This window comes from Hemiscyllium ocellatum, chromosome 23 (genome assembly GCF_020745735.1).
Source record: "Hemiscyllium ocellatum isolate sHemOce1 chromosome 23, sHemOce1.pat.X.cur, whole genome shotgun sequence".
Taxonomy (NCBI): Eukaryota; Metazoa; Chordata; class Chondrichthyes; order Orectolobiformes; family Hemiscylliidae; genus Hemiscyllium; species Hemiscyllium ocellatum.
In genome coordinates, this window is record NC_083423.1 from 35871518 (window position 1) to 35889626 (window position 18109).

General features: G+C 41.2%; 1 protein-coding gene across 7 annotated transcripts in view; it reads right to left on the reverse strand.

Annotated features, from left to right (window-relative positions):
* The window catches only part of tafa5a (TAFA chemokine like family member 5a), a 475664-nt gene extending 458543 nt beyond the window's left edge, over positions 1 to 17121 (reverse strand). For all 7 annotated transcript variants that reach the window (XM_060842860.1, XM_060842856.1, XM_060842862.1 and 4 more), the window contains exon 1: positions 16509 to 17121. In XM_060842860.1, the coding sequence (XP_060698843.1) occupies positions 16509 to 16599 (91 nt within the window). In that variant the 5' untranslated portion in view covers positions 16600 to 17121. The remainder of the gene's footprint in view (positions 1 to 16508) is intronic.
* Between the last annotated feature and the right edge of the window lie 988 nt (positions 17122 to 18109).

Consider the following 18109-nt stretch of genomic DNA (forward strand, 5'->3'; position numbering starts at 1 on the left):
AAAGTCTCAAGCAGATCTAATGGAAGAGTTGTTTTAAAAAAAGGAAAGTGAAAATTAAACTGAAAACGATGCCTCTGACATTGAGAATAAATAAAGAACTTCCCACAATATCTTGCAAAGGAACCATATCAAACCCTCTTAAGCGACTGACAGAAATCTATAAATTAATTAGAACCTTTCAAGAAAATGTATTCTGTCATAGCTATTTCCCTCCCATAACCACAGTCACAAATTACAGAGCTTTCCAAAACCAAATTTTGTTCCAATTTTCTCCCATTTCCTTGACTGAAGCTGCTAGGTCCACTCTGAGAGTAAACTTAATGAATGCTTGTCACTTTTCTGAAGTCAATAGTCCACATGTGTGAACTGAAGCACTTGTACGGTCAACTTTAGGAAAACATCGCAAGCAAAGTACAATCTTGCCCTCCCCATGTCCGTTTATTCATCCCACCAGCTACTCATCAACAAAGCACCCATTTTCCGAAAAAAGACTTTTTAACTTCAAAAAATTCATTAATCCATGTAACCCACTGTGATTTCAATTAAATGCACGGGGTGGGGTTACATAATTTTCATGTCCAAAAATAGGTTGCTTTGTGTTGGATGCAAAATAAAAGAAAAATATCTGAAAATCCCAAGATTGACCAAACCAGAGAATGAAAGGCTGGACCTGGACAAGAAGAAACAGCAATGTTTCCTCCAAGACCAACAAATGTACCTCCCATCCACCCCGCCATTCAACAAATGACCATTTTCTCAAATGCAGACCCTCCAACAGCCCTCCACCGTCTCTCCCATGCAGAAGAATGTAGCTCACCCAATCTACTCTCTCTCCCTACAATCCCCCCTTCCCCAACTCAAGAGAATTTTCCCAAGGTAATCCACTCATGTCCCAAACCTTGGCCGTAGGACAGTGCTGAAGAGTTGCTTGCCCAACAGACCAGCAGTCTGTCAGTAAATGCTTTTCATCCAGTACTCCTACCCTGCTCCCATTCCACTTCTCTGTTAATGTAAGGTCAATAACTTGTAAATGTTACAGTACAGCACAGTATATGCTGACACTGAATTTAAAGCATGTAGCATCCAGAGTAATATACAAATAACCTACTAGTTATACCAAGTGGTTATGTCCACTAACTAAGGTTTCCTTGGACAGAGCATCTAACACAAGTACTGTATATGAGGGACTTAGGTAGGCTGGATAGGAAGGCCCTATTTTAATTAATAGAGATGGCAATAACCAGAGGAGGCTTTGATTTCAAGTAATTGGTGGAAGGGAAGTTGCAAACATTAAACCGATGTCCCATCTTTGTTGAGTTAATGGCATGGATTGACACATGCAAGTATGATATCGTTACCATCATAGAGGTATTATTGAGGGAAAGGCTGGACTGGCAACTCAACATTCCAGGGTATAGGATCTTCAGGCAAGACAAAGGAGGGTGTAAAAAGGGTTATGATGCAGCATTATTAATTAAGGAGTTAATTACTGCAATAAGGAAAGATGATATCTTGGAAGGATCCTCAAAGGAGGCTTTGTGGGTAGACCTTAGGAATGTTAAGGGAGCAGCCACTTTACTGGGAGTGCATTATAGGACCCCAAAGAGTCAAAGTGAAATAGAAGAGCAAATATACAGACAATTCACAAGGTATATAAGAAAAGTAATTGGGTGATTGTACTAGTGTATTTCAACTTTCACAAAAAATTGAGATAGTCATAAAGTTGAGAGTTTAGAGAGAGTGAATTTCTTGAAATGTATCCAAGGGAGTTTTATTTGTATCAATATGTAGAAGGCCCAACAAGGAACAACACACTGCTGGATCTGGTTCTGGAGAAAGAAGCCGGACCAGTGTTCAATGAGGCAGTAGGGGAGCATTTTAGTGATAGCAACCACAGCACAGTATGGGACAAATTTATCCTGGACAAGGAAACAAATTGCCTGCAAAAGATGGCTTTGGATTGTAGGAAGGCAGATTGTACTAAAATAAACGTTTGGGGATTTTAATTCCTCTGTGGCCACAGGTGAAGTGCCAGAGGACTGGAGGATGGCTAATATGGTTCCACTTTTCAACAAGGACGGTAGAATTGTCAGGAAATTTTAGACCACTAAGTCTCACATCAGTGGCAAGGAAATTATCAGAGAAAATTCTGAAGGAGTGAATGAATCCCAACTGGGAAAGGCATTGGTTTATTAGGGATGGTCAATCTGGCTTTGTCAGAGGGAGGTCATGCCGGAAAAATTTCTTCAAATTTTTTGAAAATGTGATCAAGTGTGGAGATAAGGGAAGTTTAGGTGATGTGGTTTATTTGGATTTTAGCAAAGGTTTTGACAAGGTCCCACATGGGAGCCTAATTCGAGAACGTTAAAGCACATGGAATTAAGGAAAGCATGGTGAGATGGATCAGAAACTGGCTTATAACAAGATACAAAGGATAATGGTAGAAGGCTGTTTCAGTGACTGGAGGCCAGTGTCCAGTGGTGTACCACAAAGATCAGAAACTGAGGTGCTTATTGTTTGTTGTTTGAAGCAGAAACAAAATGAGGGAATATCTAAGGAATAGCAGGAAACTGGGTAGCTCAGAGGAACAGAAGCAACTTGGGGTAATTATTCACACATCCTGAAGTCAGCAGAGCATGAGAATAGGATAGTTAAGGCTGCACAAGGGACACTTACTTTCGTCAGTCGAGGCATAGAGCAAGGAGGTAAAGTTGGAGTTGTACGAGTGTTGGGTTGACTACAGCTGGAGTACTGTATGCAATTCTGGTCACCTCACTAAAGGAAGGATATGATAGTGCTAGAGGGAGTCCAGTGGAGGTTCACCAGGATGTTGCCTGGGATGGAGAAATTAAGCTATAAGGAGAGATCAGTTCAGTTCAGATTGTTTTCTTTAGAGCAGCGAAGAGTGAGGGGGGACATGATTGAGGAATATAAGATCATGAGAAGTATGGACAGGGCGAATAGAGGGCAGCTGTTCCCCTTAGGTGATGGGGCAATCAAAACGGGGCACAGCTTTTAGGGTACTGGGGCAGGAGTTTCTGCGAGGATTTGGGAAAAAAACATTTTCACTCAGCAGGAGTGGGAATCCGGAATGCACTGCCTGAGAAGGTAGTGAAGGCTGGAAACCTTGCACCCTTTAAAAAAATATTTAGATGAGCAGCTCAAACATTATAACATTCAAGGATATGGGACCAATGCAGAAAACTGGGATTAGGACACCTTTAGTGGTGCTTATTGTTGGTGTAGATTCAATGAGCTGAAGGGTCTTTTCTGCGCTGTATGAATCTATGTCTCTGTGAATCTTCCTATTCAGGTAAATGTAAAAGATATCTCTGTACAATTCCAAGCAGGGCAAGGAGGTTAACCCCGATATTCTAGCTAATATTTACCTCTCAACCAACATCAGGTCATCTAAGCCCTGTCACATGTTTAACTTTATTTGTGAATGTGGGCTAATTAGGAATATTAGTCTGCAATATTAGCAAAACTGAAGCAGAGGCGAAAAGGTCATTAATTTTTACCCAGTCAGTTGTGGAAATCTGAAACTGACTACCTTGTTGTATCTTAGGAATACTTCAACTGCAATGGCTTAAACTACAAAGATGTGGGCCAAAAGATGGGAAATTGGATAAGAATGACTAGCTCTTTTTTAGCCAACATGGATACAATGGACTAAATAGCTTCCTTCTGTGCTATGAAACATGTTATAATAATTCCTTACCTTAAGGCAAATATCAATTTTCTGACTTTTCCCACTAGGCTATTTGTAAAACGTTTGTGTTTTTCAGCTTTCTTTTATTCCAGAATGGCATGTTTGAAACAGCTAGTCAGATGCAATCCTTTTTAAAAACGCATTCTGTGTGGCATTTGTTGTTCGAAAAACAGTGAATAGAGAAAGCTGCAGACATTTGTGTGAACTTACATCATGGACTGTATAGAGCTTCTATTCAGTTTCCAGAATAGAATATTTCTTTTTCCATGGCATGCTCACTCAGTACAAAGTGCAAAATTAAATTAACTGTCCCCAAAGAACTGCTCAACACTTTTTCTAATCTCAGAACAATCTGGACTCTAAAGAGTTCACTACTTCCACTGGATTTGTTGAACTAAATAATTCTGATCATTTCTGTTACTCTGTCCGTTTCATCTCAAAATGGAAGGAATCTGTTTCCATGTCAAACCCAATTTTTCCTCACCTGGTGCTGATTTTGTCAACCAACAGACTAAGAAATATGGTTATGCTAAACATGTTTAATGCGTAGATTGGATAGATTCAGCAGGGAAGACCTATTCCCCTCGCAGTGAGGTCAACTTCAGGGGCACAGATCTGAGGTGATAGAAGGGTTAGAAAGGACATGAGTAAAGACCTTTTCACTCAGTGGGCTGTGGATGTAAGGAATGAAATAACTTCGCAGAGGCCAAGCTCCCGTCACTAAGTCACCTTTTATCTACAGGTGAAGAATCATTGGCAGGGATCCAGCTCCCTCATGGCCAGCTCTCAAGCGTGAATAGAACCTCTGACTGGACCAGATTATCAGCCCCAAATAGGGAATGCTTATTCTATGAGGTCCATCTTGCACACTTTGTTACAACTATTACAGGGGATTCATTTGGAAATCTTTAAATCATTTCCAAACCTTCTTTGCAGCTGAAACTTTGTATTTCTTGCTCTGTTCAATCACCTTATCTTTCTGCATGTTATGATCTGTACTGCCAGAGACCTGGGTTCAATTCCCGCCTCAGGCAACTATCTATGTGGAGTTTGCACATTCTCCCCGTGTCTGCGTGGGTTTCCTCCAGGTGCTCTGGTTTCCTCCCACAGTCCAAAGATGTGCAGATCAGGTGAATTGGCCATGCTAAATTGCCCATAGTGTTAGGTGAAGGGGTAAATGTAGGGGAATGGGTCTTGGTAGGTTGCTCTTCAGAGGGTTGGTGTGGACTTGTTGGGCCGAAGGGCCTGTTTCCACACTGTAAGTAATCTAATCTAATCTAAAAGATCTGCACTTCAGTGCTGTAAATTGAAAGGCTACGACCAGGTGCTGTAAAGAAACATCAGATTAGCAGCTAGCTTCTTCAACCAGAGCAAACATCATGGGCTGAATGGCCTCTCTCTGTGCTGTAACTTTTCCATCATTTTATATCAAATCACAAGACCGTTCTACTCTTTCGTCCCTAGGTCTTACCACAACATAGTAGATTATATAGGGCATTGAGTCAACTTCTATTCAATTAAAGAACTCAGGATTGCTTGCTGGATTCTGATATCAAAGGTACTTATGACAGGTTCAAGTTCATAACAATAACCAATAAGAATATAATAGAATATATAGCACAGGCTAGACCTATCAGCCAAGTCAACCTGAAAGTTCAAAATTCTACCCTCCACATTTATGATAATGGAGCTTAAATGATTTAATAATTGCATGATAATTACAGCAAGATTAAAACAGTTACAAAAGCTAGATGTCCTGTTAATGACATTGGTTGACACATTATTTGTGTATTCCTGTGACCTTCTTCTGTGCATTAATTTAAAAGTAGCATTTATCCATTTATTTTAAATGAGAAAATCACTCTTTTGAAGAAGAGATGTCATATATATGATTAAACTCCATCTGCTGCTAAACTGAACAGTAATTTATAATCTCTGTTTATTAGGTTTTAGAAAGAGATGACCTAAAGGTCCACTCCAGTGTCATAACCACAGTGAAGTGGGACTTGTGACAGCCTAGTGACATCCACACCAAACTCCAGCAGATTTATCTGAATCTAACAACTTGCATAATACTGGATACATGATAACTGCAAAATATTCACTGGGTTGGGTATTCTCTAGTTTGGAGGAATCAGTTCAGCTGAAAACTTCAGTACAAATTTGCCAATGATGGATTTACTAGAAGACCCAAGAAGAACTCAAACTTCTAAGAAATATAGTTCTGATTATAGCTTGAAATCCATTGTGATCCCCATTTTCCCCCATATAGCTTTAACTTTTGCAAGGAAACTTTAAGAGTTGAGGCAGTAGTGGAGGTGAAAATTCAAGCAAGTAACACTATCCTTCCAATCTGCCTCCACTTATCTTGTCAAGTTTCTAAGGGAAAGGAAGAACAAGTAACCACTCACTCCCGACACTAAGCAGCCTGATCTCACATTTAGTGGAGTGGAACCCCAATGTGACCACATCCTACCTCGTTTCCAGCTGCCATGGTTCTCAGTCCATCCTGATTCCATTGATCAGAGCAAAACTTGGGACTCTTTCAAATGCAAGCCAATGTTTGATTAGCAACTAAAAACAGAAAAATATTAAACAAATGCCTTGCAGCTTAATTTATAACATTGTACACTAATTCTGCCTTTTTGTTCTCCACATCACCTGATCTGTATTAAGGTATATTGGCTGTTTCAATGCTTTTTCAGGTTGGCATGCAATCAATATTTTGGATACTGACATTGGAGATGAATCAGATATTATTACCCCCAGTGAGGTGGCGTAGGAAGAAATGTAGAGTGAGGTTTAACCTGATTTGCCTGGGAAGTCAAAATGACACATTTGGATTTGCCAGACTTTAAATGAGGCACACTGTAAAGGTGGTGGCCAAATAAGTCAAGAGCCAAGCCATCCCCTATTTCATAGGATTGTTCTATATTTTGTACATTGGTCTCGTGATTCTTAATACAACTCTTCAAGATGCCTTCTGTTGCAAGCATTCAGGGCTGCAATGTGATAAACTGATTCTCGTGTTGCTGCCTTTGCTTCCTGTCTGTTTTGCCCACATGCACTGATTTCTCACTGTCAGCCGTGAGGAAGACAAGAAGCATAAAGAGTCGGACTGCAAGAGATGGCAAATAATTGGGACTTAACGGACAATCAGCAGGGGGAGGCCTATTCTGTGAAATGTCTGGCAGCCAATGCATGAGGATCCAGTGCTTGACAAAGGCCAATGCAAACCTCTGCTTTCCCTTCCTCAACCATTCCTATATCATCCTCTGCCTCTCCCTCTACACAAACCACTCTGTGGATCATTTTGTAAGTGTTCCTTTCTTATATTCACAGTTTGTCACCCTGCAACCAATCTAATTAGGGCCAGCTATCCTGCAAATGGGCTGAGTTAAAGTCTGAGCCATTGTACATTCTGCGGTTTGATTATCAAACAGTACTTAGTCTACATGCTGATGATTTCATTCACTCGCTGTTTAAGAGTGGTGATAAGATTACAGATATGTATTGATTAGCCAGTTTTCACTCATTCCCACCTAATAAAATTAATACATTGCATAAATCTATCCTTTTAAAAATATTAACCTACATTGAATGCAGATAAATTGAAACTGCTGGAAAATGACAATTGGCACCATGAAGGAAATAAAGCTTCAACGTTGTATTTTATACAGCTGTTTTAGGAGATGGGATATTCCTCCAGAAAAAAAGAAATTTAACTTTGGGTCGTAAAAAGATATAGCAGCTTCTGGTCTGTAATATCTGCAGCAATGTCTCAACTCTATATAGTTCAGAAGTACCTATTTGGCTGCAATCAATGTTGCAACATAGGAAACATAGGCAGCACCCATTTGGTCCCACCAAGTGCAATGAGCAAATAATTTCTTTAAGTGAGGTTGGTTGAGGGGTAAACATTCGCACAGGATAATGCTGAAAATAGTACCATGGTATCTTTTACATCCACTTGTGAGGACTGACAGGAACTCAGTTTAATTTCACATCCAAAAGCTGGTATTTCTAACAGTGCAGTGTTAATCTAGTACTATGTTGGCATGTTGTCCTTGATGCTACATTTAAATCTCAGGAGTGAAACTTGAGCCGACAACCTTTTGACTCAGAAATGAACCTCAGATCACCAGATAATTGGGAAAAAGAAGCATGTTCTGATTTTTTTACTTTATCACTTAGACTCAAAATTGTGACACTAGTTCAACCTACTTTATACTGACAAAACAGAAACTTATATTTAAAGGTGGCTGAAGCTAAACAGATAGTGATTGTTTCAATAGAACCAATTTACTATAAAATGCTGTTGAAGCAGTTCCAGGGTGGGCGGGGTGGGCAGCTCCCTTTCCATTGTCAAGTTCAGATCACCAATACATAAACTGCTTCCAACAGCGAACTTTGATACTTTACAGCAAACCACCATGATCCTCCTGAGGACTGCTTCTAGGAATACACTTGCTACTTACTCGTTCAAGGACAGACAAGAAATTACTGCAGGAGTTCAACAATTAAATTCTACTTCTGTTGGCAACCGTTTGACTTTGTAGTTCCCAGAATTGAATACAATTTTGCACATGTAGAAATGCAGCCTCTCCTGCTGGAAATATTCAGAGTTTAAAGATTTAAGTAGCCAAATAAATGACTACTACTGGACATCTTTGTTTAGGAAATTTCCTTTCTGTGTTAATTAAACTGGTAACTTAATTAGCACCAGAATCAACGCAGATGGCAGTACCAGTGCATCTTTGGCAAAAGCTCGAATTTGGCTAGGATCGCTTGCTGAATGCAATGCCCCATTTATAGTGGTGTAGCAGATTTGCATTGGCTATGAATTTACAGAACAATAGCAGCAACTGGCCCAGTATAATTAATGATGTGCGGGGGGCAGAACAAGAAAAACACTTTCAAATTCATTCACTGAGGACTGTTTCTTCTTTCAAAATTGATCTGAATTAACTTATGAGCTCAGCAGAAAGCATCAGTTTAGTCAGGAAACATGGTCCTGTTGAAAGGAATGAGATTCCTCTACATTAGAGCAGAGCAGAGTGCAATTACTGAGTCAGTAAAGCACTGCAACATGTCACATTAGGTCAGAGGCTGTTCACAAGTGAAGAAGTAGAAAAACTGAGCATTAACATGTTGACAGGATGCAAATTACCGATTTGTCTTCTTTTTCATTGTTGGTGCTACAACAGTTACCTGTGGTGAGATCGTCACTGGGAATCTGACAACCTAGGCTGGAATAGCTTGCTCAGGAATGGGGAATGGAACCTCATCAGTGGTTGTTACTGGTTCTTGGTTCAAATCGACAAAAATAATGCTGCATGTGTTGCTCAAAGAAGGTCATTCCTTTCCACTAAGAATGGTCATGGGAGACAGTCTTTCTAGCAGATTTTCAGAAAATGAATAAGCGAAGGAAAATTATTCAGTGAGAGCACAAATGACAAATCACACACTTCTCTTCAACATACTGCTGTGGAATCTGGCCACTTATTTTTCAACCGTCTCCAAGACATTGGCTGAACTTGTTTTTTTAGTTAGAAAATGCACAAAGTGCATGCTGCATTTCCTGTCATTTACCTCACCACATTGTACAGAATTGAACAATGTTTTTCCATCCATCATAAAACTGCAATGCAGTGCCTTCCCTGCCCCAAAACATTCTGAGGGGTGAAATTGATCTATACCAGCAGGGCCAAAAGGGTCTCAGAGAAATGGCTGCATGTTATGGACAGCAGCAGTTTTTAACTTCATTGATTTGGAAAATGGTAGTAAGATTTCGAAGCAACTTTTCTTTTTGTAACACAGAGTGTGTGGAATGAGCTGCCAGAGAAAAAAGTGGTGGTTGCAGGTACAGTCAGAATGTTTAAAAGATTTGAATAAGTTGGTGAATAAAAAAAGTTTGGAGGGATATGGGCCAAGCACAGACAGATGGGACTAAATTTAGTTTGGGAACATGATTGACATGGACTGATTGGATTAGACTCTCTACAGGGTGGAAACAGGCCCTTCAGGCCAACAAGTCCACACCGATCCTCTGAGGAGTAACCCACCCAGAACCATTTCCCTCTGACTAATGCACCTAACACTATGGACAATTGAGCATAGTCAATTCACCTGATGTGCGCATCTTTGGACTGTGGAAGGAAGCCACAGCACCCAGAGAAACCCACACAGACACAGGGAGAATGTGCAAATTCCACACAGATAGTCACCCAAGGCTGAAATCAAACTCGGGTCCCTGGCACTGTGAAGCAACAGTGCTAACCACTAAGCCACCATGCCACCCCCTGGAGTGAAGTGAATGTTTCTATGCTGCATGATTCTATAAGATTACATGCAACTTATAAACAAATCAGGACATTGCAATTCAATTATTGCAGTCCAACATTATATCATGGTAAAATAAACATATGACAATGTTATATTTTCCATATAGTATCACAGGCATCCAAAAGCTGCAATTGCCAGTATTCAAATAACTTTAGTATTTTCCTTTTATGAAGATTTGGTGGTTCCTTTACACAGTTAATTACCTTCAATTTTCAGTTTCCATATAGCACTCTAGACATTGTAGGTGACAAAACAGAAAAAATTAACTTTGGAACTAATGGCTTAATGTGGCTGCTGCTTAACTACTAAATGCAATATTACAGCAGCAAAGTTGTCATTCCTTTTCAAAGCAAGATGTTTAATTGCTACTTTTCTTTTCACTTACTATGAGTAGATCAGGCATACAGTGCCATGTATTTGCCAATCATCGATGTCTTTGGGATCACGATTCAAATGCCTTCTTTGCAAACATTGAATGCAAAGTGTGAGAGAGGAGAGCAAGGACTGGGTTAAGGATTAGCAGCATGATGACCTGCATCTCAACGTTCAAAAAAAAAATGCCAAGCATGGAAAGCTTACACAGCATGTATCCCATTCTTCAGCTGCCCCTCAGAATCAAGATCTGAAAAGGGATATTGTAACAGCTCTTTCCCACTCACTCCAAGAACAAATGTGGATTGTTTCACTAGTGTGCATAGTCTATAGCCTATCCATTTGATACAGCACAGCTGTTTGCTGACTGAATGCGAGGAAAAAGATATGGCAAGACCAAAAAGAAACAGAAATGGATGCAATATCTAGCTCTAATAACAAAGCAAACAAAATTTGCTGAACTATTTTCCATTTAAATGTGGGACATTTGTTTTCCCCCATATAGTTCTACCTTTGTAGGGAAAATCGTTCCCAAGCTGCTCCCTTAGTGACACAAAGTAAAAAAAAGGGAAAAACTCAACCTCTGGATAAACTAGCACCAACTTCCAATACTGTAGTTACAATAGCCCTGTGGTGATAGCCTTCTTCATATTGCAGTCCAAAGTAAGTGGCTGGTGGTTAGTGTTTGTAAGAATTTGAAATTACAAAAGAAACCATGTCAAACTTGTCTGAATATCAGAGGTCTCTCCTTGGAAAATTGTTCAGGGAATTTTTGACAGATTGCATATCTCAGTTTTTTAAGCATTCAAAGTCTCAAACCTTGAAAATACATTTGAATATTAACAGATAAATTCTGTGTGCACGTAGCCATTTACAGAGCCAATAAAATAAAACTGGCATAGGAGTTTTTCTCTCCAAAGGCATAATTCCAGCAATTCACATACTGATAGATTGAAAGTCATAGGTAACTACTGTATGGTTTATAAGTCAGTTCCATATAAATTGGTGGACTTGGTTTTGTCACATCAACAATATTCTATCTCATTAGAATTAGAAAATTATAAAATCCAGACTTCCTTGCTTTTCTGACAGTGTTGCTGAGTATGTATAAATTTCCAAAATGCCACTAAAACCACATCTTGTGTATTTCTCTCGAGCCGATCACAACAGCACAGAAGTCGGATTTTACCCTGCAACACAAATTTCATAGCCAAGCTGCATCAAAACAGTAGCAATGAGGAGGAGTCAGTCTAAATATTCTGAAGACAGAGCATATATTTGCTTTCTAAACGACGATACCTCACATGCATTTAATTTCACCATCTTCTTCCATCTTAGGTTCTCAACTCATTGCCCTTTCTAAACAACTGAGTCAATCACTGACTGCAGCTGAGACAAAAATATATGAATGTGTCTGTGTCAAAACATGGAAAAGAGCAATTTCAGAACTTGTATTTAATCTATAACAAAGTATGCTTGACATGCAATGTGATACTTAGTAGAAACAAAATCTTGAATCTGCAACCTGCCCTTTCAGAGCAGTGATGTCCACAGATAAAGCTCCACGTTGTTTCCTCCAGGTTACTCTTGGAATAGCTGCTGCTAAAAATGCTTCTTCCAAACCACCCTCTGGAAGCAATTGTACTTCACTTGGAATATGGGCAATGATTAAATCATTTGGCACCTTCAGACATCTAATTTTCTTTAACTACTTTTCATTTCAAAAAGCTCATCTTGTCACTGTATTCAGTTAAAACATTTTCCAACACAATGTTCTTCAGGTGCAATCTTCTATCAAGTCTTGTTACACAACAAGTTTCACAGGGCTTGAACAGAGGCTAAACACGTAGCTAAATATCAGCACCTCAATAAACATCATCTCATCCAAAATCCTACTGTACGTAGAAGCACTAGCAACAAGTGGTGGTCTCCAGCAGTTCTTTCTGATCTGCATTGGCTCCCAGTCTTAAAACCGTAGAATCATAGTTCGATACAGCACAGAAGGAATCTGTGTGTGTGTGTGCCAGCTTTTGAAAGAGCTATTAAATCAGTTCCAATCCCTGGCTACCCACGATCTCTGTAATGTTTCATCTTCAAGCATTTATCCAAATCATTTTTGAAGACAGCTACTGAATCTGTTTCCATACTATTACAGGCAATGTATTCCATATCAGTACAATTCACTGCATAAAAGAAAGTCCTCATGATGCCTCTAGCCAACCCCCCACCATGACTTTAAAAGCTGCAATCTCTGGTTAACAAAGGTTCTCCCATTTGAAACCGTTTCTCCTTTTTTGTCCTTTCAGAAGCATTAATGACTTTGAATGTCACTATTAAATTTTATCTTCAACTTCCTTGTTCTAAGGAGCACAAATCCTGGCTTCCCCACAATATTATAATCTCCTCAGATCTTTGCAATCTTCCTAAAGCGTAGCACCCAGAATTGAACATGATGTTCCAGGAGTGGCCTAACAAGGATTTTATAGAGAGTTTCACATAACCTCCTTACTACAATACCCAATTCTGTCTTGATAAAGCCTTCAACAGTCTTCTCAACTTATCCTCTCACCCTTAAAACATTTGTGAGCATACACTCCAGGTTTCCGCACAAGTTAAATTGCACTATTTAGTTTATATTACCTCTTTTCATTCTTCTCAAAATAAATTCACAATTCAATTCATTACGTTTCTACATTACTTTTCTCATGTATATGTCGACTTCACCAGCCTGCCTACGTCCTTGTAAATTGGGTTGCTATCCATCTTGTTACTCACTAGATTGCACAGTTCCACGTCATCTGCAAACCTTGAAATTCTGCCCAGTATGCCCAAATCCAGGTCATTAATATATATCAATCCGTGGGAAACGGTGTTGTTTATTTCCAGTCTGAAAAACAACCATTCACCGCAACTATCTACTTTCTGTTTCTTCGCCAATTTTGTACGCATGCTGCCACTACCTATTTAATCTCACAGCCTTTAAAAATGTCTCCGATATTAAAATCTCACAGCCTTTTATTCAAATCCCTCTTGATCCTCCCCATCTGAAACACCATCCAGTCCTGAACTCTCTGTTCCTTTGACTGTGGACACCTATGCAGCCCATCCCTCCCATTCACTGTCATATTTTTAGCCATCCAAGTCTGTGACAATCCTTTCTTCCAGGATATTCATTTTCCTTTCTTCCATTAAGATCACCCTCAAAACCTATGCAGTTTCTGAAGCTTTCAGTTATTCCAACTAAAATCTCCCTTTTTTGGATCTGAGTCTATGTTGTCTAACTGCATCTCTGCTAAGTGGAACATTTGCCTTGGCTTACAGCACTACACAGTCAAAGTTATTAAAATGTGTCAAATGTTCATTACGTTTTACAGAAGCACTTTAGGTGGAAGAAGTGGATAGCCCTTAAGTTCAGTGAAGATGCTGGACATTAGGAAATATCCTTTGCTACAAAGAAAAGTCAATGGAAGAAAGAATTTTGATTAACTATACAACAGATAATTTATCACAAGCAGGTGGAAGTGGCTTTATGATGGCATTGAATGATTTGCCCAACACAGTTAAATATAGGACAATGGCTGTACAGCAATCCCAGTTTGAAATTCAACAATTCATAAAGTATGCTAAATTCTAAAACTCCCTTTGGAATGTCATATATTTCCTTGACAGAGAATAAGGTGATTACAATTTCTTTTAGTTTTGTCATTCTTATATTACTGAATTAGACTCATTTGTGAAAACAAATACCACATTGCAAGATGTAACAATGATTATCTGCCAGATAGATATTCTGAGCACAATTTCACATGTCCACTTGAACTTTCATTTTGAGACAGTCAACTGATTAGATCTATTAATAAGTGTATTTTAGCATATTCTGCAAGGACAGAAAACCCATATTCAAAACAGTTGAGATGCAAATTTCATTAGGCATAATAGGCCAAATTAATGGCGACTGAAAAGGAGAGACATTCACTATTTAATTAAACCTTGGCTGATAAATAATATTAGATCAGATAAGTGTGCATCATTTGCAGCATTATAATGAGAAGAGAATAAAATTAGTTTAAACATAATTAATAATGAGGGAAGATCACTTCATTTATAACAACAGGTTTAGAAGTAAATTGGATTTTGAACAAAACTCCACTCCAATGGTTTTAAAGAAGTCTGATCAGTTTGAGGAGAAATGTGTATGCTGTGGTGAAAGAAGATTACTGTAGATGAAGTTAACTCTTCTTATGAGCCTCACAATGGCTCAATATCATGTACTAGGAAAAGCTGAACTTGGATACAAAGATTGTAGGGAGCTGCCAAATTGTTACTGAAGAGTTCACACATGCAAGCACAAAGTCAGCCCCATCAGTTATCAACTCTCAGAAACATAACAGTCTGTCAATTTTCCCAGCACACCCTGGCAAACATTAGAACTTATCCACTAATCACCCAGCATGATCACAGATGATAACAATACAGATGCACATAAATTCCAGAAAGATCAATTCCTCCAGATTTTTTATTCTAAACAAAAGGACTAGTTAACTGTACTAAGTAAAACATCATTGCTGCTAATTTAATGAAACTATTTGAAAATTTTTACTTATGAAGTTTGTTTTAAATTCTGAAACCAAATCGTTGATTTATGAGTAAACAAGGTCCTTAACTTAAACCTTGTTCAAGAACCTCACTCTACAGCCTGGGAAAGATAGTGCTTACTAACACCACCGCTGTTAGTTATAATGTTACACATATATCACAGCGAGCATTAAAATCGTTCGTTTGAAAACCCGCAGACTGTATTAAACTCAATCTAGAGTACAATCTACTCATTCCTTGATGCTTCTAATTCTCCGTGATCTGCTCGAGGTCCTTTAATGCTGCTCCATAATAAATAAAAGGCTGGGATAAGGTAAGAGTTGGATGCGAAACCTAGTGAATGCTGAATCACTACCAGCCTTCAGAAACACCAGCAAGTGTCTTCCTGCTGAGTTCTCATGATACGGACGGGTCACATTTGCTAACCTGCAAACCACCTTTACCTTCTGTACTGATGAATGGTGCGGATGACAGTTACCTCCAAAATTAGGTCTGCCTTTAATACCCACAGAATGGTGCATGAAAAGATGCCAATGAGCAAACGCCAGTGTTTCTTTTACCGGCGCTTTCGTTAAATAGGCTTTTCAAACAAATGCTGTATTCTATCTCGGTTCTCAACAAAACAGGCCACACTTCATTTAATCGTCTCAGACTGAGTCCAAACTCTGAACTTATAACTGGAGAGATCGTCAGATTACTTAGTTCCATGTACAAACATGGGAGGGAGACTGACTTCAAAAGCTCTGCGAGCGAATCACTACAAAACAATAAAATGATAACGCCCCCAGTAAAGAACTATTGTTAGCCTGAGTTTACTTAATGTTTCTTAACCTGGTCGATGTTTAACCCCCGTGTGTGCTGTTTGCTTCAAAGCTTCCGCTGAGCTGAAGGGTCAGCGAGCTCACTCTGAAAATCTGCGTTCAGGTTTCAGATAAATGCAATGCCTCAAACCCCACACACAACACACTCACTGCCTCATGGTCTCAGCGGGAAATCCGTCCCGTCTCTCGATTCTGCTTTTCCAAGCCCTAAGCCGCGGGATCTGCGGCGGAGCAGTTGGTCTGGGGATGCAAGCCCCTGTTGGAAACTTCAGAGAAGTTCAGGGCCAGGTGGAGAGAGAGAGAGCCCTGGCCAGCGGAGTTTCCGCGCTGCAGCTCGGACTCTTTCCACAGAACTCCAGCGCCCTCCACTGAACCTGCAACTGCACACCCAGGGACAGAGCTATCCCCTCTCTCTCCCTCACTCCCCTGTTTACACACTACAGCACTCTGCCTTTCCCAGTGCACCTCGACTCAAACCGATTAACCAAAGTGACAGGTTGGAATATCAAATAAATCAGAGAAGAATTCGGGGTTTTATTTTTGCGTGGGTTCGGGTTTTTATTTTGTTTGCTGGGTTTGACGGTTCGCAGTTTGCCCCGTCTCGCCGCTGGTTACATTGCAGGAAGGACAACAAGTCAGAGAGCTGGCGAGAGCACGCTTACCTTCTTTCAGGAGGTGTGAATGGATCACGAAGATGAGGACAGAGCAGACGGCGGCTCCAGCCAAAGCCCACACCGCTTTCAGGAGCTGCATGCTGAGGATCGCAGGCAGCAGCGTTAGCCTCCCGGACAAGGTACCATGGAGAAAGCAGGGTGCCCCGCTGGAACTCTCTCACACACACCCCTCTGGCACCGAGAGGTGTGGCCTTTACTGTGGCGCCAGGGTCTCGCTGCCCGGATCCACTCGATCCATTCAGCCGCTGCTTTGACGGTTCACTTTATGTGTGTGTGTCTGAGAGAGAGAGAGAGAGTGAGTGTGTGTGTGTGAGAGAGAGGGACTGGCCAGCCGGACCTCCTCAACCCCTCCTTCCTGGGTCACTGAGTAAAAAGAAGCTGGTGATTGCCTGTGGCCCGGGGAGACGCTGGTCTTCACTTCAGTTGGGAGCAGCGGGCCCGCTCCATCTCCGCCCCGCACTCCGCCTGATCAATGGGCGAACGCCGTTCCCCGCCGGCTGCCCCTCGCCGCCTCTTCTCCACGCACTTTTCCCGAGGCTGCTGCGGGAGACGACAGCTCATGGTCTCGGGCTGCCCGGCCACTCCTGTTCCTCCCCCTTCCCCTGCCTTGACACACACAAACCACCACCAACACAAAAAAATAAATACACCCCCTTCCCCTCCCAGTCCCACCCCGGATCGTCCTCACTCGCCCCTCCCAGCAGTGAAAAGCTAGAGCCCTGCCTCCTCTCTCTCTCTCTCTCTGTGGCTCACACAAGAGTCTGTTCACTTCACTCGCCTCCCGCTCCACCGATGGATAGTGCCAGGGGCTGGGAAGCCGCTGCTTCCTGCATTTTGGCTTCATTCATCCCCATTGCCCGGGGTGAAGGAGCGAGACAACATTGGGGGCTGCTCTCAGTCCCCTTCTCCGTCCGGAGCTTTTTAAATTCCGTCCTTCTTTCGCGACCACGGGCTTGTTGATGGTCGTCTGTGTTTGTTCCGAATGGATTCCCCCAGCCCTGCCAGGGAAATGCCGCTCCTCCCTCCCCCTCTTCCCCCTCCCTGGACCCCGGCTGCCTTTATACCGAAACCCCCCAGCTCCTGTTGCTGCTGGCGGGTTCCCCCACTCCCCCAGATTGGGAAAACGGAAAGGTAAACCCCTTCCCTGACGTCAGGCGGGACCCATCTGGAAGAAGAACTGGCCTCTGGCTTGTGTCCGGGCGCAGAGCACACTCAGTCTGCCAACACCGTGTCAACTGTGATCCAGCAGCCGCTCAGCTTCGTTCAGACCGATAACTGTATCAGCTCCAGGAGGGGGCCGCTTGGGTGTGGGTGCAGCGGCAAGCCTTAAAGTTGCTTGAGGGTGGAAAGTCGCGCATCTTTTAAGAAAAAGCTGAACTCTAACCACCAGCTTTGCAAAGAGTTCAATTCGTTGCTTCAAGTATTCTGGTTGTAACAATCCCAATGTGTAACTATACATCCCACTGCAACCAGTATCCCATGTAAATTAAAACTGTATCAATTTCCACCCCCCCCCCCCCCCCCCCCCAACACTGCAGTAAACAACGTGATACTTTGTATGGTGACTCACTGCACTAGCGATGGAGTAA